The 26,867-nt window shown below is 39.6% G+C and overlaps 1 protein-coding gene across 4 annotated transcripts in view; it reads left to right on the top strand.

Moving 5' to 3' along the window:
* BBS9 (Bardet-Biedl syndrome 9) overlaps positions 1–26,867 on the top strand; it is a 493,563-nt gene that overhangs the window by 91,859 nt on the left and 374,837 nt on the right. For all 4 annotated transcript variants that reach the window (XM_054019331.1, XM_054019330.1, XM_054019329.1 and 1 more), the window contains 2 exons: positions 10,791–10,972; positions 23,831–23,910. In XM_054019331.1, the coding sequence (XP_053875306.1) occupies positions 10,791–10,972; positions 23,831–23,910 (262 nt within the window). The remainder of the gene's footprint in view (positions 1–10,790; positions 10,973–23,830; positions 23,911–26,867) is intronic.

The following is a 26,867-nucleotide window of genomic DNA, read 5'->3' as shown; positions in this document are numbered from 1 at the left end:
TAACGTGGGACAACATGAGTACAAATTGTGATCTCTTTCATGGGGTGAGTGTAAAAAGATCACTAAGTATCCTGCTGGGAAACTCAGTGTAAAATAAAAAAGTAAGTTAATGGTATAGCATATGCCGGAGTAGCTTGTGTCTAAAACTTTTGAAGTCTGGGGTAAAAATCTCAATCTAGTAAGAAATACATGAAGCTGTTAAGCATTTATTTTTATGACAGGAAATCAGACTAACATTTTAAAAATAGAATACAGTATAGACAGTTATGTGTGTGCATATAAACTTTTTCCAAATGTTGGTTTTAATTGTGGCAGGAAGAAATTTAGTGCAATTTTTAAAACTTTTTTTTGCTAATTTTTTGGTCTGTCTCATGGATTTTGAAACCTCAAGATTTTGCTTTTAGTGAATTTTTGAGGAACCAATAATTTCCCCCAGATTGTCTTGCCAAGTACATGTTCACATCAATATTTTGTAATTTCACATATTCAGAATTTCCATGCCTGTCATCTTTCTCAGTATTGTTTTATGGAGAGAAGAGGAAGATATATACAGCAACAGTCACATGTACCCATTTATAATATATATTGTTATGTATGCATAGCTATGAGAACCTGCACATATGGACATGAGTTCAGGCAGGGATGGGAGAAGTTGGAAGCATATGCACTTTGGTTCCACCTCCGGAAGCAGCATAGGATCTGTACCAGGATCTCTATTATGTGGTTGGCCAGGTAAAGAACAAAACTGAAGTATTGAGGTTTAAGGATGCAAATGGCTTGCCAGATCTTTTCCTTGAGTGGAAGCAGGAAGTGGTCCAAATGAGAGTTGACTTTCGTGGATTTGGAACTCTTCTCAGAATGACTAGACATTGGAGGACTCTGAGCAAGCCCTAGAGATTATTAGTAATTCTGACTATTCAACAGGAGCTACAGATTGATTGAGTGTCCTTTGAGGTGGAAGCAGTTGGCCAGGATATCACATCTGCTGCTCCCATTACTGTCCTTACACCATGAGCTTCTCTTCTTCCTTTCCCTTACTATCCATGAGATGCAGCAAGCTCCCAAGAGGGGTATTCAGTCTGTCTCACTCTTGAGAGCGGAAATCGGGGGGTAAGAATCTGGACAGTAATTTACTCTCTTGTGAATTTTTATAGGTATTTTATCCATGAGTGAAAGCACTGTACTTGCCCTTCATATGGGAGAGATTCTGTTGAAGCAAATGTAAAAGTAAATCCACAGAACTAAGTATTAAGAGTTAAGTATTAAGCATTTTTAAATTTTCAGTGCTCCTTTTTAGAAGGGATGACGGGTAAGAACAAGTCAGTGAAAGTAACTAGAGTTCAAGCTTCTACTTTCACTTATCTTGCAGGTAAATTTCATTTTATTTGGTAATGGAATTGTGTGTTCACTGAAGAATAAATAGAAAGCATTTATTACCTTAAAAGAAAAGAAATCTATAGAACTTCTTAAAATATTAAATTCCCAGATGCAAATTTTTAAAGATGGAGTTAAGGTAATAAATATGTATCAATCATTTTAGGTGGGGAAAAAACTGTTTTTTGAAGAAAGTTCAAATGTTTAAAACTCATGAAATAAAAGTAGAGCATATACTTTAAAAACAAACAAACCAGGACCGCTTAAGAAGGTGATACCAGACTTATTTCTGTATTGAACTTCAAGTCTAAATGGTGCTGTAAAAATGACATTGTAGGGTTCCATGTTTCTCTCATTGACACTGTATCAAATTTGCTTAGTAAATTTTCAAATAAAAAATCTTTCCCCCTAATTGCCATCCCAGCAAACTCACTTTGGCATCTGAAAGTCATTTGTTTAGTCAATTATTTTCTGTCTTCTTCGAGTATGCTCTCACTTTAACTTACTAGTGAGCCTTAGCTGTGCTTTATATCCTCACACACCTTCCACTCAACTCCAAAAGACAACCATAGTCCTCCTGTACATCTTCTTTATTAATGGGATGAGCCATAACACATATGACAGTGTGCCATACTTAATGTATGAACATCTGCAGCAGCTACCCACCACATATGTGTCATCTACTCAGATGCTAGTGTGTTAATGTTTTAGGTCATGACTCTGTTTAAGGAATAGTAAAAAATTAAGCATCTGTTTGAAGTTATAAGTAATATAGGAAAAACTTTGGTGAAGAATTTTTTTACAGACTCAAATGTAGAAATGCAGTGACTGCTGTATCACTTCAGAATTGCTGGCTGAAGAAATTAATCTAAAGTAGCAATATGCAATTTTATAACTTCTTGTAAGACAACAGAAAGCAATTTAGTAGTTTTCAGATCTGAAATTTCTTTCTAATACTATTTATATGTGAAAGGTTATTTTTTCTCTCTCTCATTTTATGTCTCTGTCACAAGACATTGGGTAGTGTTGGCTGTAGCTATAGCATCTCCTTTTACCTCCTCTTGCTATTAACTTTGAGAAAAGTTAAAATAGTTCAAACAACTGTAATTCTCCCATCTATCCCTTAATAGAATTTACAGAAGGACTGAAGAAGTGAGGTTTTTACTCACGAAAGCTTATGCCCAAATAAATCTGTTAGTCTTTAAGGTGCCACCAGACTCCTTGTTGTTTTTGTAGATACAGACTAACACGGCTACCCCCTGATACTTGAATATTCTTATGACCAGCATTGTAATTAAACATGATAAAATAAGGCTTGCCATATTTTCTGCTTCAGTGTACCAGTTGATCACTGCAGGTGCTGGGAATTTCCCCTTCCCTGTATATATTGCAAAGTCAGCTAGGTGCATTGCAAGGAGAGTTGTAAGGCAACTATTGGAGACAAGTACCCAATTTACTGGAATGATAGTCTGCTGCAGTAGGCCAAATCATATGGTCTTCCTCCTACCAGCTGCTTTCCTTTTGTGATCCCAGTAGCTTTCCCCAAGATCAACATCATAACACTATGGTATCTATAACACTTACGGTACAACTATGAAAGAGGCAGGAAGTCTTGTCCTCAGCTCTTCAGTCATCCAACCTTTTTTTGTTTGGAGCCTCCTTTTGGGGTGGATATGTGCTCCCCTTGCACCATGCCTTTGCTGTTGCTACCTCTCCTCTTTTATTTTTGACCATTTTCTTTTTCTCACATGTATCATTCTGCCTGGTCTGATTTTATTTTTTTCATTTTTGTTTTCTGTATGTGTATGTTTGGTGCACACACTCACTCTTCTACTTGTTTCTGGTTTTCTAGCCCTGTTGTCCTAGATCAGGGGCATCCATCAATGATAACCATAGCCAAGCAGAGTACCTATGGAATGGAGAAGAGAAGCTTGATATCTGTCTCATCCTGGCACTGTGTGCACATGATGTGCTTATGGGGTTGGTTGCCTTATGACCATGAGAGCAGGGAGAATGACTGGCTGCTTTCAAGAATTTTCTTTCCACTTTATCTGCAGGTTCAAAAGCCTATTTGTAGAGAAGAACAGGAGTACTTGTGGCACCTTAGAGACTAACAAATTTATTAGAGCATAAGCTTTCGTGGACTACAGCCCACTTCATCGGATGCATCCGATGAAGTGGGCTGTAGTCCACGAAAGCTTATGCTCTAATAAATTTGTTAGTCTCTAAGGTGCCACAAGTACTCCTGTTCTTCTTTTTGCGGATACAGACTAACACGGCTGTTACTCTGAAACCTGTCATTATTGTAGAGAAGAGTTACTCTAACCGACTGCTCCTGTCCTTTGCTTCCTCCTAAATCCCCAGACTAGTCTGGCGCTTGCCCTCTGAGGTTGGGTGATGCTAAAAAGCAACACAAATTGTGTACCTTCATCCAAGGGACTGGTACTGATACTCTCTTCCACTGAACTTAAACCTATATGTATGTTCATTCCCTTACACATGGAAGGGAAACATAATATTGAGAAGAAACGACTATAGCATGTGATAACCTTACTACTTGCTCTAAATTATTCCTAGAAGTAAATAATTAGTAACTAGGCAATTACTTTATTATATGTCAGTGGCTAAATAATAAAAAATGTTGCTTTCTAGCAAAATTATTTAACTAAATTTTGTAACTTTTTAGACTCAAATAATTTTTATTCCTAGTGCTACATAACAAAATTGTCTAGTAAATCCTGTAATAATTTATTCCTGTATTTTTTTTACTTAGAACAAGTAAAATGCGTGTGCTTTTTTTCTAGGCTGTTCAGTAGCCACACAGAATGAGGCCTTATCTCATGCATATGATTATAACTTGGGCCTTGACACTGCAAACATTTAAGCATGTACATAACTTTATGGAACTACTTGTAAGTAAAATTATGCATGTGCTTAAGGCACCAATTCAGCAGTCTATCCCTGTTCACCAAAGTACGTGCTTAAATTCTTAGCTGAATTGAGGTGCATGCATCTGCAGGATTGAGGCCTAAGTTTGAAACTGAATTTTAGCCTAGCAATTTGACTCGCACGTTTTTATGGAAAGTTTTAATCAAAATACTGTAGTTCAAAAGGATGAAGTTTAACCATCAGTTAAAAAATCAAATATGCTGGGTTTTATGGAGTTTAGGCTTCCAATAAGTTTTTAAAAAGAAAATTAAAATGTGTGATTAATTTGAGTTAGAAAAAGTAAACCTGGTCCAAATTCAAAGTTCAAGTTATGACTTGTTCTCTACTGCAAAAATGTAGTGGACTGTGTGGTTAGGTGAATGCATTGTATGCAGCTGTGTGTCTGCAAACACCACAAAGGCAACAGGAACTGAAGTTAATGAGAAAAATATGAAGAAAGATTATAGTTGAATGAAAGTATAAAAGATGTAAAAATGCAATCAAATAATGGGTAGTAGTGGGTGGAGTTAAAAATAAAAGCACCACTTATTCAGTTTCTACAGCTGTCCAGATGCTAGAAAATACTTTGTTCTTCACTCCAGCCCATCTGTTATTCCTTATTATAACTGACATCACCACAACTACCACAACTGCTAAAGCATCACCATATAAAAATGGCAAAACTTAACACTTACTGCACAATTTGATGGAAAGAAAACTGCAGGAATCAAAGTCTGTAGTTTGCTGAAAGTTTTTCCATTTTTTTGCATGGTGGTGCTGTAACAGAAGTGATGCCAGTTATGACACACAATATGACCTGAATGGCTGTATTTTTTAATTTGAGTATACCATAATAATACATTGTTTGATCTGAGAAGTTAAACACAAGGATTTTTAGAAGCTCTCTCTACATTTACACCTAATTCCACTTTAAGGAAAAGTTTGGTAGGGAAGAAGAAAGTGATTAAATTAATCAATTATTACCATACTGGCTAGAGATGTACAAAATATTGCTATTTTCAAAGGCTTCTTTGAAAAGATTGTTTTATGTTGTTTATAGTGCTACAAAATATGTGGTGTGATTGTATTTCTTTACCTAAGTTGGGCTCTGAGCCTGCAGAAAATTACATATGTGCCTAACCTTACATACTGAGAATTCTCTCATGTCTGAGGGCTTTCTGGAGAGCTAGAACTTGAAGAATTGGATGGGACTACATGCAGTGTGTAAAGAATAGCATCCATTGTTGCCAACTTTCCTGATTAAATTGCATTCCTCATGATATTTGGTGTTTTTTCTTAAAGCCCTAGCTCCTAGAGTCTTGTGACTGAGTGAGAATTTCAGCTTTTATTTAAAAAAATAAAAAAGCAAGTTTCTAGCTTGATCTTTGCAGGGGAAAGCTTGAAGAAGAAAAATGAAAAGAATCCTAAATTTAATAAGTGGACTTGCTTCTGGCAGTCTTTTGAAATTGCCACTCAAAAGCTGTCATGTAACCGAAAAAGTGGACTAGTCAAAAAGGGTGAAATTCACCTCTCTGCACAAGGGCAGCACAAAAACCTATGCACTACTTCAGTACTACCCAAGTATAGTCTATGCCTTGTGCTGGCCTCATCACAGATGTGCATTTCATCTTAAATACACAATATAAGTATCCTTAAAATAACTCCAATGTGTGTGAACAAATGGATTTTTTTTAAGACCGTCTCCATGGAACAGGATGGGGAAGCCTTATCTATGAAAGCATTTATTTCCTTTCTTTACTAGAACCTTTCTCAAGGACTTCTCATAGGGAGTGGGATTTTCAAAGATGCCTAAGGGAGTTAGGTACCCAGATCCTATTAAATTTCATGGGTAGTTGGCGCTTAACTCTCTTAGGTCTTCTTTGAAAATCCCAGCCAATGGCTCTAACCTCAGAGAGTATCTCAAGTGAACAGGTTGTTTTGAGTGGAAGCCTCATTTTTCCTTCATGTTGGTAGCCCTTTTCTCTCTCCATTCTTCTGATCTTTATCCTTCATTTTATCAAACACTTTACCGAGCTGCAGTTAAAGTGGTGCAAAGTGGTAGTGAGGAACTTTTCTGGGGACATTCTGGATACATGGTTTGCAGTATCTATAATCCAGAATGAAGAATTTTCACTTATACTGGTGTAAATCAGGAGTAAGTCCAGTGAAGTCGATAAGGTGACCAAAGTGAGAGGAGATGATCTGGACGACCTTGTAAACTGGAGTAATAGAAATGGGATGAAATGTAATCATGCAGATCATGCATTTAGGGACTAACAACAAGAATTTTTGCTGTGAGTTGGGGATCTATCAGTTGGAAGTGACAGAGGAGGAGAAAGACCTGGATTTATTGGTTGATCACAGGTTGACTATGAACTGCCAATGTGATGCGGCTGTGAAAAAGGCAAATGCAGTCTTATGATGCATCAGGCGAGATGTATCCAATAGAGATAGGGAAGTGTTATTGCCAGTATACAAGGCATTGGTGAGACCTCACCTGGACTACTCTGTGCAATTATTGTCTCCCTTGTTTAAGAAATATGAATTCAAACTGGGACAGGTGCTGAGAAGGGCTACTTGGATCATCAGAGGAATGGAAAACATACCTTATTAGAGAAGACTCAAAAAGCTTGGCTTGTTTACCCTAAGCAAAAGAAGGGTGAGGGGGAGATATGATTTCTGTCTATAAATACATCAGTGGGATAAATACCAGGGAGGAGAGGAGTTATTTATGTTAAGTACCAATGTGGACACAATAATAAATGGATATAAATTGGCCATCAACAAGTTGAGGCTTGAAATTAGGTGACGGTTTCTAATGTTCAGAGGAGTAACATTCTGGAACAGCCTTCCAAGGGGAGCAGAGGGGGTAAAAAGCCTGACTTGTTTCAAGTTTAGGGAGGGTATGGTATGATGAGACTGCCTACAATGGCATGTAGCTGTTCTGCAACTGCCAGCAGCAAATATCTCCAATGGCTGGCGATGGGACACTAGATAGGGAGGGCTCTGAGTTACTACAGAGAGTTATTTCCCAAGTGTCTGGCTGGTGCATCTTGCCCCCATGCTCATGATTCGTCTTGTTTGGGGTCAGGAAGAAATTTCCCCCCAGGTGAGATTGGCAGAGACTCTCAGGGTTTTTTGCCTTTCTCTGCAGCATGAGGCATGGGTCACTGGCAGGTTTAAACTAGTGTAAATGGTGAATTCTCTGTAACTTGAAGTCTTTAAATCCATGATTTGAGGACTTGATTCAGTAATTCAGCCAGAGGTTAGGGGGTCTATCACAGGAGTGGGTGGGTGAGGTTCTTTGTAGCCTGCAATGTGAAGGAGGTCAGACTAGATGATCGTATTGGTTGCTTCGGGCCGTAAAGTCTATGAGAATCAGACATAAAGTCCTTGAGTATTGTCTAGGAATTAATTTCTTAATTCCATTCTTTATAAATGATAAATAATGACAACCAAATAAAAGTACACCATAAAGCATTTTCTATGTATTTTTTTAATTTAGCAGTTTACAACTGCCATCACTCAAATTAACAAAGCTGCTTCTGTAATTCTTGAAAGACTGACTTGAAAATAAGTGATATTGACTATTAAACTCTAAATACTTTTTAAAAATGTAAAAATTGATTGTGGCAAAAGTGATTGAATAGTGTTTTAGTTTGTTTTTAAAATAAGAATCAGAATAGTTGACTCTGTAATTCTATGAAGCCAGCTATTTGAATTACAGATTTGGTATTGTATGACTGGAAATATCCAAAGCATTTAAATTTGTTAAAAAAATATGTTGTGAACAATTTGTTTTGTAAGAGAAGACCTACAAAAAACATACGCCATTATTATTCAAAATCCAATAAAAGGTAGATTTTCAAATTATTACCATATGTGTGTAGGAGTTGCTTTGTTCAGTAATGTTATTTTAAATACCAAAATAATTTGTTTCATATTTTGAGTTCTTCACTATTAAAGTGTCCCTTCAGATTCAGTGTTGCTTTGACTGTTGTGTGATGTATAGTAAAACAGTCAATAAAAGAAATTTAACAAGTAATTGGAATTGCAGATTGAGTGTAAAATGTGCCAAATGAAGTAATGGCCTTTGCAGGATATTGTATGGGTGCAGTAGCTGTGGGGAAACTGCTATAAAACTATTAAATACACCTTTAAACAATATTTTAAAAGCCTGAGAAAATAAAGGAATCTGATTGGATGACTAACATTCCATCAGAAAAATTAATGCATCATAATTCACTTGCTACAACTCATTAGCTACATCCCTCTTGTCGTATTAATGTACCCACAAATGCACAAAAAGAATTAACTAGAGAAAAATCCTTAAGAAGGCTTTCATATAATTATAGATATTTCATTTTAAATAAATATGAAACACCATAGATTTTAGGACCCAGCAGGAACATAAAGCCATTTCAAAAACCTAGCTGAAGCAAAGGAAAAATATTGCCTGTTATGCTGTTTTCTTAAAACAACTCATTCGTTTCTGAGCCGTAGCAGCTTTAAAGGACCTAATGGCTGAAAGAGCAGTTGACCAAAATGGGCATAGTTTTATTTTTAAAGTTCAGATATTCAGAAGATTTTTAAGTAAGCTTCTAAAATTGTGCTCACGATTTTTTGTGTATAAACATGTGAGTATACCAAAATGTGGATATGTGAGGGCTAATTGCATTTGCAAAGGCAACAGTCTACTTAAATGTGTAAATGACTGATTTGTGTGTTCAACTTTGGTTTGGCTCGTAAATTAGATGTCAATAAAATATATGATTGGCAAACATAAATGTACCTAGGGAGAGTTGCAGTTTCAGAGATTACTTTTGAACATATTATCCCAGGTCCTCAGCTGTTTATATTGACTTAGTTTCATTGATAATAATGGAGTTGATTCAGACCATTTAGTACTTTAGACCTAGTCCTACTTAAGTGCTAGTCCTTAGTATTTTACCCTTAATTTTTCCCTTGAATAACTCCTTTCCTTACCCACAACCTGCTTGCCCCATGAAAAAAACCCAAAGGTTAAACAAAATGTGTAATCTTGAACTTTGTAGTGTGTGTAAATGCCGAATCTTCAGAGAAATACCATTATTTTTGAGTTATTATTTTTATAAACCCAGAATTTTTTAATGGAAGGTATATTACAGTAGGTTCTCAAATGGCTGTCAAATACATGATTTACAGTATTTCAGTCATTTCTTAAAAGTAATATTACAGCATGAACTTTGTATAATGAAATCTTCTAGACAGGCCTAGGTAGTATAGTGGGATGGTACATTAGCCTTGATCATCTAAGTGAAGCTTTGAATCTAGGAACTAGTTGAAGTTTTGATAGTTTCATCCTAGTCTCTGCACCAGAAAATCACTATGTTTGACAGCAATGGCAATGTCTATTTTGGAGAGGCCTAGGGCTCGAATAAGGATATATTGCAGGCCAAGACTGTGGTGACTTATCATGATTTTAAAAAATACTAAACCTTAAAGTTCTACATGTGAAACCAATTTAAAAGTAGAATGGAAACTGTTTTATTATCGCCTTGCATTAACAGGATTGCTTTACTGTTTATTTAGTACATGTTGAGAAAGTCCTCTTCCTACCTATAACAAATTTCAAGTTAAGCAGAATGGGTGGCAGCTTTAATTTAATTACCAGTGACTTATTAAATACCTTTCAAAGATAGTTTATATGTATGTTACATGATTAGATGGAACAAAATACAGGCAAAATATTTGGTATACTAGTTGCAGAAAGCAGTTCAAGTAGGCTGCTCTGGGAGTGTGTGTGTGGGGTAAAATGGGGCCTACCCACGGCCAACTCCCGCCCCCCCCCCAGTATCCACTGGACTCAGAACAGTGCAAGCGAGACCTCCTGGGGGGCACTAAGACCAGCGTGGGGTGTTCCCCTCCAAACAGCCAATTGACATTTGGGAAAGAAACTGCAGATAGGATCTTGCCAGAGAATGGCACTCTGAACAGTCTCTCCACTGATTGGCTGTTTGCACCAACCTGTGTTATTCCTTCCTTTCCTTAGTCTTTTCATTTAACTAATCCTCCTCCTAACCTAATTTCACTTAAAGGGTTTAAATCAGTCAAAACCAAAACAAACATGATGTTTGCAACCATCGTATTATTTACTCTGTTTGGTCTGTCCTTTTCCACTACCCTGTATTTAGTTTGTAAGTTCTTTAGGTCAGGGACTTTATCGCATTGTATGTATGTATAGTGCCTAAAATGGGGGCAGTGGCGGCATTCTTGCTTGGTCCCTGGGCAATGTCATAATAAACATGATTAATTTTATTATTAATGTGAATATAACAAGTGTTTGTTTTTTGCTTGGTCAAATAATCTTAAAGATTTGTTTAAAATATCATTATAGCAGCAGACTGTTTGTTAGAAACAGTATCAGAAAATACCCTCTAGAGTTTTAGAATTGATTGTGTGATTCTTCTCAATTTTTTAATGAGCTTTTTCTCTCTCTCTTTATGCAGAGATTTGAAAGGTGTTATAGTTACTCTGAGTGACAGTGGGCACCTGCAGTGTTCCTACCTTGGTACCGATCCTTCTCTGTTCCAGGCTCCTAAGGTTGAATCTAGGGAAATAAACTATGAAGAACTTGACAGAGAAATGAAAGAGCTTCAGAAAATCATCAAGGAGTCCACAAAAACACAAGGTACATCCATTCTTCACATAGTTATATAGCACTTTTCAGTACTCTGTCTTTGCTATACTTTGACCATACTTAACAGTGTGTAGTGTGTAATATTAAATGTATTCAGGTCAAAGCATTTCACTGTCTCTTAATTACAAATGTGCAAACAAAACCATAGACTGTGTGGCTCTTGGACACATAGGGTATTTGTTTTCATCACGCCTATTGGAACCTGCAGGAGGCCTATGTCAGATGTCGGACCAAGCTTATTAGTGCTGTACTGCAAAGAAAAAACTGACAGTGGGGTATAGTCTCCTATAAAAAGGCAAGAAAATTTCAGTAATTTCACAAATATAGTCTAGTGCACTTCTCAGGCTTCAGAAAGAACAAAAGTGTTGCCAGTTCTCTGTTTTTTGTTAAACATGGTTTCTAGTTTTTCATGAAATTAACAAAGAATGAATTGTGTTAAAGTCACATTTCTGTTACCTCTTTCAAAATCAGTAATACTTGAAATATGGTAAAGGAGTTACCAAATGTGTTGCCCCGCACTAAAGAAGTGATCATTTCAAACTGTGGAATTTACATGCACACCTAATTACTTGACCAAATGTAGTATAACTTATGGCACACCATTTGGAAACAGTTCCGTCCAAGATTATATTTTTAGTAGATGAGTTTTTAAATGACTCAATTATCTTGCCTGGAGAATCACAAGCATACAATTTTACTGGGAATTGTGAAAAAATAGTTTCAGCTAGACTTATGAAAGACATTATTTTAAATACCTTTCAGTGCCTGCCAGGGTCAGGTAAATGAATTCTTAAAAATACACTAAAGAAATTGTTCCTATTTTTGGTGAGAATACATGGTAAACAAGTAGCAAAATAAAAGAAATGCACAATCAGAAGCTAGGGAAAATAAGAGATGAAACCCTGGTACCTGTACATTACTGGATTCTTGAGGTTGCTTCTGCAAGTTATAGATTACAGAAATTGAATCTCTGAGAACCTTAGAAAATTGTATTTAGTTTATGACCATTACTGTTGTGATAATTTGATCATCTTCAACTTGTTCTGCTCTTTGAAAATTAATAAAACCAATAACCAGTTGTAATGCTTTCAAAATTAAAATGCCTGATTTACCATGATACATCCTCATAAGTGTCTGAACACTGGGAGATTTTCTTTTGTCAGGCTGCCAGTACCAAACCAAAGAAGGAAAGGAGGAAAAACAAAAATAAAACAAAAACCTTGTGAGTGTGTCATTGTAACTATATTCCTGATGGACAGATTTTTGTGTAACTTGCTTCAGTGCACATAGTTCCAAGAACACCAAATCAAAAGAGGACGACGAGAGAACAAACCACACACCTACCCTTTTATTCCTTTTCTAACATAAATGAATCAATAGTACACATATGAAACTCTTACAACTTGATAAATTTGCTGTGAATATTTGTTTTATTGTTTAATAAATTAAACCTAAATTTGAAAAACACTGGTTTTGCATTTTCTCTGCAAGGTGTGAAGCTTCAGGTTCAAATCATGTCTCCTGAATTTTCACCTCCTTCTGGAGAAATATGTTAGTGAGGTTTTGATCTCATTTTAATTGCATGTAAAACTTCTCAGAAAATCCCTATTACAACAGAAGCCTTTCACTTGGGGGCGTATAAATGCCTTTTAATTTTGCATGTTATGGGTTACATTTAGTTTTTTTTCTCCTATCATTGAAAAAAGTCTTAAAATAACTGTTGTTCAGGGATAGTTGAGTACCAAAGATTCTGGAACATAGGCAGTCATTCAATTACTGTATACATAACCTTTAAACTAAAGTGAACCATTAACTTTTCTGTCTTGTGGTTTCATGTGTGAGCAATGGTCTTGTGTTCTTTATTCCTTTAACTGTTATGTTATGTGATATCCATCTGGATGGTTCAGATGATTGAGAATAGAGCCTTTCACATCTCAGCCACCAATTGAATTTAGTCCAGCTGATAGTGACCAAAAGTTGATCTGACAGCTGCTTGATGTTCTGTGTAAGGTGGACTGTGGTCTCAGTCCAGTTCCTAGTGCACAGATGACCATATGATAAAATTCTCACCATCACAATGGGCACTAAGAAGAATGTTGTTAGAAATCTTAGCAAAAAGAATTGAATAGGCATAGTGAATGAACTGTCCTTTTGTCCATACAAGTGGTCACTATAGGACATACTTGAGTTCTACTTGCAGAAGAGAGTTGGAAAACTTCTTAGGTACTGTCTTTTTCCTGCCTAGATAAAGAAAGGTCTTGAATGTGACATCTCCCATTGGCTCTAAAAAATGAACATGAAAATTGAATTGATGCTCCTTTCCCCACCAAAATTGTTTTCTCTAGGCTATATTGTCAATGAAGTGGATCAGGTGATTACATTTAATTTGAAACATTTATACACTCTAGATGTTAGTTTTTGCAGGATTGTGGAAGTATTGATAGATACCCCATAATTAAGGTTATATTTTTTTTCCTATTACGTGAAAGTTTCATTTTTTGTTATTTAGGAAGGTATGCATCCTATTTTTTAAAATAGACTTACTATGAGGGAATAAAAGTAATTCTGAGAAAGATACAAGTAAATACTTTGAAGAGTTAGGAGTTAAAATTACTTTTTAAAAAATTGGGGCTCTCTCACCATTTTAAAGATGCTGCAATTTAAAATGCCTTCTTTTTACTCTTAAAACTTACTATGCATGTTAATCTGCTTACAGTTTCATACTGTACATTATTATTTATTACTACATCCCTTTTGTGCAAATGTTGACACACAGGGCAGAAACTAGTCTGTTGCATTCCTCTCTGTCATTTGCTGCTGCTTCCATCTGCTCTGTGGTGTTGTGATTAGATTATTTTGCTCTTCTTAAGGTTTCTCTTGGGCTTTCTCACTTCCTCACTTCAGTTGATTTCCACTTGACAGCTTCATTTGAGAGTCTGTGCGTTGGGATCTGGAGTACATGCCCCAAATATGTCCAATGCTTCCTTCTGATTCTGGTGGAAACGAGCTTATGGTTGGTGATTTCATGGATCTCTTCATTGGTAATGAAGTCTTTCCAACCAATGCCCAGAATCTTTCCTAGGCACTTATTTTTGAAGGTGTCTAGTTTTCCATCTTATGTTTTGGTAGATCTCCAGCTTTTGCAGCCACATGTTAGCACTGAGATTATGTTTGAATTGAAAATTCTCTCTTTTGTTCTGAGGTTATATATCTTTGATTTCTGTACACTATTAAGTTTAGAAAATGCAGTGGGTGTCTTGATGTCACTTCCTTTCTGAGATCTCAGTTGGCCAATATGGTGCTGAACTAGTCTACTTTCTTGATATGTTTGCCTTCTAATGTGACTTAGACTGCTGTCCCTGTGGGTGCTCCACTTCAAGTGTTGGTGCATCCTGGTGCCGTCGATCGGAGATTTATGGTAGCAGGGTCGCGCATGTGTAGTAGGTGTCTCGCAGTGCTGTTGGTGCCGCATCTAGCGTGTGCACGACCTGAGCCCTCCAGTCCCTTCTCAACCATCCTCGGCTGAAGACGGAGCTCAGGGGCAGTGTTCGTTACTCTCTCCAAACCTTTAAAAAAGATAGAACTTTAAATAATTAGTTAATCTTTTACAAGTTATAGTTAGTGTTAGTGATAGTTTTAAGGGGAAAAAAAAGTTTACTTTCCCAGTTTATCCTCCCCGCTCCGGGGTCGGTTAACTGTTAGAGATGCCTGGCTCCCCAGGCTTTAAGCGATTGCGGCTCTTGTCGCAAAGTAATGCCTGTTTCGGATGGGTACTCTTTGTGTGTCTGATGTCTTGGGGAGACGCATATCCTGCAAAAATGCACCCACTGAAGTAAACTGAATACAGGAGCCCGGCGTGACCAAGATCTCTGCTTGAAAATGATACTGATGGAGAAACTTCCCCAACCAGACCAGTGGACCTCCTTTCCACGCCCTTGCCCCCCCGCCACAGGGACAGGAGACACGCCTTCCTCTAAAATACCAAGGAAGAGTGCACAGACATCTCCTCAGAGAGCACCATGGAAAAATAGGCAGTCTCTTGCCAGTTTGCTACTGCTGATGCTGACACATGCTTGGGTGAGTGCCTATGACACTCCGGGTTCTGCCAAGTCCCGAGCGAAGGAGATGGTGTTGAGGCACAGATGGCAACATGCCTCCTGCACAGCACCGAATTCACCCATAAGGGACCCTTGCCCAGCGTCTCCTCAGGCATCATGCATCTGCCCCGGCACCGATATCGCAGTTGGCACTGGCTGAGAAAACCAAGTCGGCACTGATGGCGCCCACTAAATCAACGCTACATCTGATGGCACCAATGTCAGCACTGACAAGAGTCCCCCATCAGTGCTGACAGAATTTACTGCAACAAAGAGACTTGGCTATGTCATCGGCACTGCAGTCCCCACTACTTGGTACCAAGTGCTCTCCGGTTATAGAGGAGATTCCCCTACATCTGATGGTGCAATACACTTGTCCACTGATGACAATAATGATGTGCAGGAAACATGCACTTTCTCGCTGCACCAGTCATCACTGAAAGACCGATGACCAACTTGGTGCCAGATGGATCCTAAATACCCTCATAGGCAGCTGGCCCAACCGTGGATGTACCCTCTAATGGCCTTCCCAATGCAGTGAGCACATTGGGAACCCTGGGCAATTTACTGGGGCCCAATCCAGGCCAACCACTGCTCATAGAGGCGAACTGAGGTCTAATCCCATGTCTCTCACCCTGCAACCAACGGAGGCTTAAGATGTTGGGGCCAACACAGAAACAGCCACTGGTCAGGAAGTGACATCGCCTGCTCACAATTCTTCCTCCTCCCTGGATGAGGCAATCATGCCACTGCCGCCTACCTCAGAGAATGACTTTAAACAGTTCGAGGAACTGTTTAACCGGGTTGCCCAATGCGAGGACATGTAGTCATAGGAAGTGTAGACAAACCAACACAAGCTGGTACAAATCTTACAACCTTCATCAACTTCCAAAATCGCTCCTCCCATCAATGATGCGATCTTAAAACCAGCAGAGACAGTCTGGCAGACACCAGCCTCAATTCTGCTGACATGCAAAAGGGCGGACAGAAAGTATTATGTCCCCGCCAAAATGGGGGAGGACTTCCTCTTCTCACACCCGCTTCCCAACTTGTTGGTGGTTGACGCCGCTAATCAACGTGGCAAACAACAACAGTTTAGATCGACCCCACAAGATAAAGAACACAAGAGGCTCGACCTCTTTGAACCAAAAATTTACTCCTCTGCGACATTACAATTCCGAGTCGCCAACTATTCGGCCTTGCTGACTAAAAACGATTGATAATTATGGGAAACTCAGCTTGTTCACAGCAGAGCTCCCCAAGGAGAAACAATCACAATTCCAGGCCATTGTAAATGATGGTCAACTCATAGCTAAAACAGCCCTCCAAGCGTCTTTGGACGTCGCGGACAAGGCAGCCAGAACCACGGCCATTGCCATAGTCATGCACCAGGCATCCTGGGTACAATCCTCTGGCATACCTAAAGAACTCCAAACCAAGGTCGAGGACCTACCTTATGACCGAGAGAAGCTCTTTTCGAACAAGACAGATGAGGTGCTCCACTCATTGAAGGATTCTCGAGCCGCCCTTCGCACTTTGGGGAATCTATACTCCATCTGTGAAGAGAAGGCGATACCAACCTTATCAGAGGAACAGGGATTCCTCTATCAACTGACAGCAACAACAGCAACAATATGAGTACCAAAGACATCGCCAATGGTCGCAGTAAGCTCAACCATTGACTTCTCAGTTGGCTTCACCCAAGCCACAATTTTGAAGTTTTCATCAAGGGTCTGGATGACCTCCCTCACCAGGCAGTGTTTTCACCCGATCCGTCCCCATACTTTTGATATTACCTTTGCCCATTGTACCATATCTGGGCATCAATAACCATGGACCAATGGGTGTTAGCGATCGTACGAACAGGATATATCATCCCCTTTACCTCCTGACCACCTACCCCATCCCTCTTCAGGGACCCTTCTCACGAGCACCTGTTATGACACGAAGTCAATCATCTTCTACAACTAGGTGCCGCGGAACGAATACCTTTGCAATACATGGAGAAGGAGTTCTACTCCCACTACTTCTTGACCCAGAAGAAGAATGGGGACTGGAGACCTATCTTGGATCTCAGGAAAATCAACAAGTTCGTACGCACTCAAAATTTAAAAATGATAACACTGGGCATAATACTTCAAGCACTGCAAAAGGGAGACTGGTTTTCAGCCCTCGACCTCTAAGATGCTTGTTTTCATATTACTATACACCCTGCTCACAGGAAATTCCTGCATTTCACAGTAAGACATGAACTCTTCCAGTACAGAGTACTATCTTTCGGCCTATCCACCGCACCAAGGGTTTTCTCCGAAACCCTAGCGGTAGTAGTGGCATATCTGCGCAAACAGGGAATAATGATTTTCCCTTATCTGGACGATTGCCTTCTCAAAGGTCCAACTCAACAAGAAGCACTGGACTTGGCCCAGACGATGATCATGCTATTCAGTGATCTAGGACTATAGATAAATGAATGAAAATCCACTCCAGTCTCTGTCCAACAACTGGACTTCATAGGGGCACATCTCGATGCCATAGAAGCCAAGGTATCTCGGCCCCTGAACAGATTCACAACTCTGACAAATCATAGAATATTAGGGTTGGAAGAGACCTCAGGAACTCATCTAGTCCAATCCCCTGCTCAAAGCAGGATCAACACGAACTAAATCATCCCATAGAATGCTATCTCAGAGGTAAGAGTCAGCCTCCAAATACTAGCTCATACTGTCCTGCAACTGCTAGGATACACTTCAGTCTTCCTGTACAGTCTATAACAGATTTAAAAATAGCCATACTTGAACAAAAATCTTTAGAAACAGATTTCAAAGAGAAACTGCAGAACTAAAATTCATTTGCAAATTTAATACCATTAATTTGGGCTTGAATAGGGACAGGGAGTGGATGGCTCACTAAAAAAGCAACTTTGCCTCTCCTGGAATTGACACTTCCTCATCAATTATTGGGAGTGGACTACATCCACCCTGATTGAATTGGCCCTGTCAACACTGGTTCTCCACTTGTGAGGTAACTCCCTTCTCTTCATGTGTCAGTATAATAATGCCTGCATCTGTAATTTCCACTCCATGCATCTGAAGAAGTGGGTTTTTTACCCACGAAAGCTTATGCCCAAATAAATCGGTTAGTCTTTAAGGTGCGACCAGACTCCTTGTTGTTTTTGCTAGGATACATGGCAGCCACAACGTTCGTGGTACAACACACATGACCACATATGCACTGCCTATAGGGCTGGCTGAGCTCGGTATACATACCCATCAAGCACAGCCTGCACAAACAACTTACAGTACCATCCCCTGTCCTGGACTCTCTCTACACTGATGGACAAGACCAGAAAATATATGCATGGATAGCCCATTCCAACAGGGGCTATATTCAATAATAACCATGACAGATGCCTCGCTGATAGGCTGGGGCGCCCATATGCACTTGCACATAGTTCAAGGCAAATGGTTTCCTGCGGAGACTGTTACACAATAAATTTACTAGAACTATGTGCGGTCCGCAACACCTGCAGACACTTCCTACCATAAGAACGAATCCATTCGCATCATGACCGACAACACTGACGGCGTGTTTTACATCAGTTGACCAGGGGGCGCTCAATCTCACTCGCTATGCACTGAAGCCATGAAACTGTGGAACTGGTGCATACACAACATAAACATTTTGGCTTCCTACCTTCCCGGCTGTCAGAACGTGATGGTGGACACGCTAAACAGGTACTTCTCTCGAGACCACAAATGAGAAATGAATGGGAGAGTTTTGCTCTCTATTTTCCAACGGTGGGGAACTCCCATCATCAACTTGTTCGCATCCCCAACAAACAGCAAATGCTCAATGTTCTGCTTGAGAGTGGGGATTGGACCCCAGTCACTGGGGGATGCCTTTCTCATCACATGGGATGCACAACTCATGGATGCTTTCCCACAGATTCCAATGATACCATGCGTGATACTCAATATACGAACAGACAAGGCCAAGGTTATCCTCATAATCCCTACAAGCACGGCCCAGACATGCATGGTACCTTTACCTGATGCTGATGGCGATATGCGCCCCCTCGAGCTCTCCCTGATCGTCTGGATCTGCTGTTTCAGAACAACGGTCTCACTCTTCACCCAAATCCGGAGAAATTTCACCTACAGTCGTGACTCCTACATGGTTCCATCACGGCGAACTAGCCTGCTTGGAACAAGTTAAACAAGTGTTATTAAACTGCAGGAAAGTGACCACGCATAATACTTATCTTCAAAAATAGAAGAGATTCTCCTCCTGGTGTCAAGAAAAACACTTGAGATCCTCCACAGCGCCACTACAATTAGTGTTGAAATACCTACTGGAGCAGAAAAGCTTTGATCGAGCTTGTTGCTAAACCCACGTCCATCTTGCGGCCATTACTGCATTCCATCATGAGATTGATGGAAACTCTATCTTCATGCAACCAATTACTAAACGCTTCCTCACGGGTCTCCAGAATATTTACCCAGAAGTTCACCAACCTACCCCAGATGGGGACCAAAGTTCCCTGTAAGCTGTGCGGCCATGCAACAGCCTTCTTAGCGCTGTGCAGGCGCTCAGGGAACCAACCAGGGGAGAGGCATCCCTCCTCTGGCCCCAACCTGCCATGGCTGGGGTGCCCCTACCCTGGCCAGAACCCTGCCATGGCCGGGATGGCCAGGCCTGGACCCAGCCGTGGCCGTGGCAGCCCTCCCCCGGCCCGAATCCACCGAGCCCAGGTGCTTCTGTATGGAGAGAGAGAGCTGGGAGGAGTCTCCTCTCTCTGCCATAGCCCCGGAGCACCCTCCTGCACCCCAAACCCCTCATACCTGGCCCTACCCCAAAGCCCGCATCCCCAGCTGGAGTCTACACCCCCTGCACCCAATCCTCTGCCCCAGCCCTGAGCCCCCTCCCACACTCCAAACCCCTTGGCCCCACCCCTAACACATTAATTTTGTTACGTGCACCAATATGGAGGCGATGTGTGACAGCCTGTGGAGCCTGATTAGTGACAAGAACTTTTATCTTCTGATCAAACAGATTGGCAAGCCTAAGAGCCATACTAATTAATATTAATGATTAAGTATTATTAATATTAATTAATAAAATTAATTTTAAAATAAAATTAAACTAATCAATTAAATTCCCATATTATCCAAATTAATATTATTAATTAATAATTAATGTTATTAGTACACCCTAAATCAGGCTACAGGAACCATTATGAGCGTCTAGTCTGACCTTCTACACACCGCAGGCCACAGAATCTCACCCACCCACTCCTGTATCAAACCCCTAGCCTATGTCTGAGCTATTGAAATCCTCAAATCGTGGTTTAAAGACTTTAAGGTGCAGAGAATCCTCCAGCAAGTGACCCTTGTCCCATGCTGCAGAGGAAGGTGAAAAACCTCCAGGGCCTCTGTCAATCTGCCCTGGAGAAAATTCCTTCCTGACTCCAAATATGGCAATCAGCTAAACCAAAGAAGAGAAAGTTACTCACCTTGTGGAGTAACTGAGGTTCTTCGAGATGTGTGTCCCTGTGGGTGCTCTACTACCTGCCCTCCTCCCCTCTATTATGGAGTTCGCAGTTTGGACCCTATGGCAGAGAAGAATTGGAGGGTTCAGGTCATGCGTGTGCTAGACGCGGCACCAACAGCACCGCGAGACGCCTACTGCACACATGCAATCTGTGCAGACACTGCTACCATAAATCTCCGATCAACGGTGCCAGGACGCACTGACACTGAAGTGGAGCTGAGCACTCAGAGGGACACATGTCTCAAAGAACCTCAGTTACTGCCCGTTGTGAGTAACCTTCTCTTACTGCTTGATATCTGTCTTTCAAGGATGTTGTTTTAGCATAACCCTCTGTGTGGCCTGTTTTTGCCAGGTTGTTTGTCTTTACTTGTAACTTTTTGAGGGTGTCACTCAGCACTACAATATTGTCAGCAAAGTCTGTCTTCTAGACATTTGCCATTTTCCCACCTTATACCAGTTTTTATGTTGTTAATACTGTATACTTCTTCATTACCCAGTCTGTGGCAATCCCACACAACAGCAGTGATAATAGGCAGTACCTTTTCACGCCAGTGTCCATGTTGAACTATTTTGTTATCTGGTTGTTCACCCTTACAGAGCACTTGGCATTTCTGTACATGTCCTTGATGATGACGACTTTAGCTGGGGTCCTGTAGGACTGAATACAGCCTATTTCTCTCCTCAAAGCTTTGCATCCATTGCCTCTGTCAATCTGTGTAGTATCACACTGCAAAAGGCTTTTCCTACAACAAAGGGTAATGTGACTCCTCTCCAGTTGTAAGTCAGTAAAATCACCCTTTTTGATATTCTTACAATGATTCCATGTTTCAATTGGTCAGAAAGAGGTCTCTTTCCAAGATTTCATTGCACAGCTCTGTCAATTTTGTTAAGGTGGTGGTATCAAATGCTTTTAGCGTTTCTCCTCTCATTTGATCATCACTCGTCTCTTTGTTACTTTTCAGTTTCTTGATTGTGGCCTGTACTCCTGACACCTTTACTGGACTAAAGTTAATGTGAAGATGCTCAGATTTGCATGTTTCATTGAAGTCTGGTGCGAAAATGGGGCTGGATCTATTGGGGATTTCTTTGAAATGCTCTGCCCATGTACTTTTCATTTCTGTCTCAGTTGTAAGCATTTTTTCATCTTTCCTTTTTATTGGCCCATTTCCTATTCTGAAATTTCCACACTGGGTTATAATTGCTTTGTAAATGGCTCTGTGACTTCCTATCATAGCAGCAGCTTTAGATTCAACTGCTAGGTCTTCCACCTCTCTTCATTTATCTTTCCCTGCATCACTTTTCACTGCTTTCTTCTTTCTTGTACTCCTTCTTTGCTTTTTTCCAGTATTTCATTGGTCAGATATTGTCATTACACCCCATATTCTTTATGGAAATATGGTTATGATATGGATATGGTGTAACTGAGATATATTTTATGCAAGATGGGTCTTGTTAAGGTATCATTGGAAAGGTTATAATTTACTGAATGTGATTATCCAATGTGTATGCACGTATCATTTCTGTATCCAAAGTTAGGAATATTGACTATGTAACAATTACAACTGGGTGTGAAACACCCACCAGACAACAGGCCATGAGCCTTAATGAGCCATTGGGAAGAAACAATAAGACTGTGAAGATACTAATCTCTCTCTTCCCTGAGAGGCATCCTGGCACGTAGCTGTGGTACTACCAGGTCAGGTGGTCCTGTCACCTGGTACTAACATTATTTTGGACTTCTAGTAATTTTCTGCTAAAAGGAGGGGGAGACTGGGAAACAAAAGATTCACGCCTTATGTGAATCTTATATAAGGCAGGGGAATAAGGAAAACAGGACTCTTCTCTATTGCCTTCCTGTCCAAAAAGAAAGACTGCTGAAAGTACCTGACGAGACAAAGGAACGGAGCGGTGGGAAAGGCAAGGGCTGAGTCCAGATCAAGACAGGAGTCTAGTCTGTAAAGAGAAATAACTGGAACTCTAAGCTACAGAAACTCTGCAACTTGCCTAAAACAACATTTAGGGTGAGAAATTATTTCTTGAAACCAGTCTCTTTAAGATCTTAAGCTTAGTATGCATGTTTTGTTTTATTTGCTTGGTAATCTGCTTTGTTCTGTTTGCTATCCCTCGTAATCACTTAAAATCTTCCTTTTATAGTTAATAAACTTTTTTGTTTATTATTAAACCCAGTTTGTGCAATTAGTAACTGGGGGAAGAGGGGAAGAAGTTGTGCATAACTTCCTCCACATTGAGGGAGGGGGCAAATTTATAAACTTACGTTGTATAGATTTCTCTACCGTGCAAGACAATTTTATTTTGAGTGTACTTTCCAGAGGGGAGCTGCACTTGAGTCCTGGGTGACTTCCTAGCTGAGTCTTCTCATAGAGAGCTGTTTGCAGACTCTGTGATTCTATAGCTAGTGTGTCCGTGTGTGTGTCCGTGTGTGTGTGCGCGCTGCCAGAGGCCGGAGAGCCTAATTCAGCAAAATAAGGAGAGGGAGCCCAGGCTAGTGGAGCCTGCAGGCTCAGTGAAATCCCAGTACATCAGGTGGCGTCCCAGAAGCGGGGTCCAACCCATCACAGATATATTAGCAATGTATGTGATGAAACAAATATTTGAAGCCTTTACTGTCTTTTTATAATCCTTGAGGTTTAGAGTTAGGGTGGTTGGTGAAATATGTGTTATGAGATGTATCTAAATCCTTTGCCATCCATGAACCAGGAAATAAGGCAATCTAGTAAAGAGATCCAAGATTAAATAAATAAATGCTGATGTGAATCCTAGAAAACTGGAAGGTTTGCTGGGTGTTACATTCAGACAATCCATGAATACATTTTTTACAGACTTTTTTCTCTTGCCTCAAAATAACAGAATATTTTCCTGTGAACTGCAAGCATTATTTTTAATGAACTGGAACATCCAGCTCTCTGAGCAGTACTGTCAGGGCAGTCTTGTGGACTTCAAACATGTCACCTTTATAGATCTCTACTTGGTTGGGAAGAAATGCACCTGGGATGCCTCTGAAGTCCACATTTTTGCTGATGAGCTTTTTCCTACAGGTTCTGCTTTGGGAACCTTTAATTAAAAAAACAAAAGTGCACTTTGTGCATGTTTTGTGCCATTCACTGTAGAAATTGCTTTTAGGCATATAACTGCACACAATCTATTAAAGTAAGGTTTGTTGTCTTTTCTTTTCTTCTTGCAGATATTTTGCCCAAATCTGAAAAAGGTTATGATGATTTGAGAATCATGGCAGAAGTTTCACCTGACTTGGATGTAGTTTCTGTAAGTAAATTTATAAATAGGAAAGTCTTACAAAACCAGTTTTATGCTCTGTTACATCTCTGGAACAGCAATTTATGTTAGTGGTCTTACGTTATTGCAATGATGAATGAGAAGAGAATTTGACCCATAGAATGATTTGTATGACTTTAGCTCACATATTTGGGGAATGCCCAGTAATACAAATACAGACAAGGAAATTACCTTAGGCTCAGGCATTAAAATTAAATTGGTAATATTACAATAATAATAATAATAGTGATTTAGATATTCCTAGCACTGTACAGATATTAATCCTCATAATCCTCCATATGAGATAAATGGGTAAGTGTTGCTCCTAGTTTACAGATGGGAAAACCTGAGAAAGGAATGTATTAATGGTTATAGCCAAGTGGGTTCAACTGCTTACTAATATTTGAAAAAATAAACAATGTTGCAAACTATATCAAAATGGCAATATTAACCTATTTGCAACTCTTAACAGAATGTTATAAAAACTTGTATTTTGTCCTATGTTATGAAGCTAAATAGATCATAACCAGGGTCACTTTATAACACACTTGGTATTTACTTTGTGCTGTACAAAGACTACCAGTAGAAGTTTAATACAGTTGCAGAGAAACCAGACAAGGGAGCAGTTTGGCATCTAATTTTGCCTTTCATTGGTATCACATGACCAAAACTGAACCTGTAAAGCTAGTGCAGGGACCAGAGTCTTGCACTTTAAAATGTGGTTCTATTCTGACAAGTGACTACAAAATATAAAAAGATAATGCCCTATTCAATAAATCTGAGTTCGTATGAGTTTAGTCTGGTTAGTAGCTATCTTTTTATTACTGTGGTTAGCGCTGCAAGAACAGCACAGCTAGGGGAGAGAGAGAGCTGGATCCTATTCTGGCTGCCACAACATCTACTTCAACTAAATTTTAGTTGCCAAATTCTTTCCTCTATTACACCATGATTTTCAGTGAGCTCCATTGTTCACAGATGTAAATGATGGCAGAATGGGAAGACTGTGAGGCTACACTGATGTAACTTAAGGCAGAATTGGATCTGCAGAATCTTTATTGCTGGTGATAATGCATTGGCTAGAGAGGACACAAATTTTAGTCAGTTTTACTTCTAAATTAATCACATTTGATTCAGGGGTTACTGAGAGGAAATAAACATGAAAACCCAAAATGTCCTTTTATATTAATGGCCTACTTTTCACATGTGTTGAGTACCTGCAGCTCCCACTGACTTCAGTGGAAGCCACAGGTGCTCACACTTCCACCAAAAAAAAAAAAAAAAAAAAAAAAGGCATCAGGCCATGCAACTATGCACTTTTCAGGGTGGGAAACACTAGTCCTACCAGAATAATTCCAAGTCATCCTCATTCACAGATGGGAATTTGCTGACCCATGAGAAGCTTTATAAAACTCACAAATTAATCAATAGGCTCCATTGATGTAGTCTAAATATATGTGAAGCAATATTTGACCTTGTGTAACAGACCAATCCAGATCTATAAGGTGTGGTGAGGGGCTTGGAAATCCACATGTGTTCCAAAGTTACTACAAATCTTCCTTTTCAAATCCCAAGACTGGAAGAGGAAGCAGGGATATTTCTCCGGGTGCCTTCTGTTCCCATGATGCTACCAGCCAGGAAAGGATATCAGGAGTGAGTCTAGATGGGATGTATGTGTAAATGCATAGTTGGGTACATGCTGGTGCTCTTTTAAAAAGGAACAGTATAGTATCCTGGCTAGAATGTTGGCGATGTCACTGTGAACGCTGGGCAGCTGGCCACTCACCTTAGCTGGAAGATGATGACCCATTGGAACTGTGGAGTGTTGGTAGGTGCAATAGCTGAACTCCTCCCCGGTGTTGAACATTAAGTACAGCAGGAAAATCATCATGCTGCTGCACAACTAGTAAGCTAGTACTTTACCCATCCCCCAGCAGAGTAGAGTACCAAATGTGGCCTCAGATGACTGCACGCTTTAAATCTAATTAATATCACACTTGGACATCTATGACAAACTGCTACGTCCAGCTACAGAATAGGATATGGTGTCTCCACCCATTTAAACATAAACCAGATAGGAAACCTGTCCTAGACCACGTTTATAATATAGTGACAACTGAAGGTATACAACATGACAGCCAACATCTTAGTAATTTTTTGTTACTTTGTAGTTAACAAAAATATGAAGTTCTTTTCTGCCATTTCGGTTATATTAGGTTATTGTATTTCTGCCTTTACAGTCTTCTCATGAGAATTTCATCAGTCTAGGTGCAAAATCTTCTTGCTTCCCTTTTACTGTGATGATGACATTGCAATCAACTAAAGATATTCTTCTTGTTATAAGTCTAAAAAGATAAGTGAATAAATAAATATGATTTGCCCCAGACAAGAGGGCATGTACAATTTTGAAAGGCTGTCTTTGTAATACCAATTTGAATAGCATTTCAAGTTGCTTGTGTTCACTATGCACAGGTTACTTTGGGTTGCATTCTTTTTGTAGGTTGGCTTGAACTGATACTTTTTTATGCTGAAGTACAGATGGTAAGACTCATGGATAGGCTTTGAGGAATGGTATTTATGTGAAGAAATTGAATATGTGCGTGTGTCAACAAGCCTTTTTGGCTGTAGAGGGATTGATTACGCAGGGTCTGCACTAATGTATATGGATCCTTATTGAATAAAATAGTACTGGTAACCTTTATCTGACTTCCCACAGATATGAATGAGGCATTGAAGAATGTTGCCAAATATAACTATTCACTTATTTTCTATAATAGAGAGAGAGAGGGGAAAACAGATCCAGTTTGTTTTTTACAAAACCCTAAAATATAGTTAAAACCACCTCAGATGCATGATATACTAATGTGTGTTAGCTTGTGTAACTGACAGAGATCTTGTTGTATTTGATGCAAAGATGTCAATACATTCACTTTGATTAATAGTTTTAATTA

Source organism: Malaclemys terrapin, chromosome 2, assembly GCF_027887155.1.
Source record: "Malaclemys terrapin pileata isolate rMalTer1 chromosome 2, rMalTer1.hap1, whole genome shotgun sequence".
Classification (NCBI taxonomy): domain Eukaryota; kingdom Metazoa; phylum Chordata; order Testudines; family Emydidae; genus Malaclemys; species Malaclemys terrapin.
This window is presented reverse-complemented; position numbering and strand designations above follow the sequence as displayed.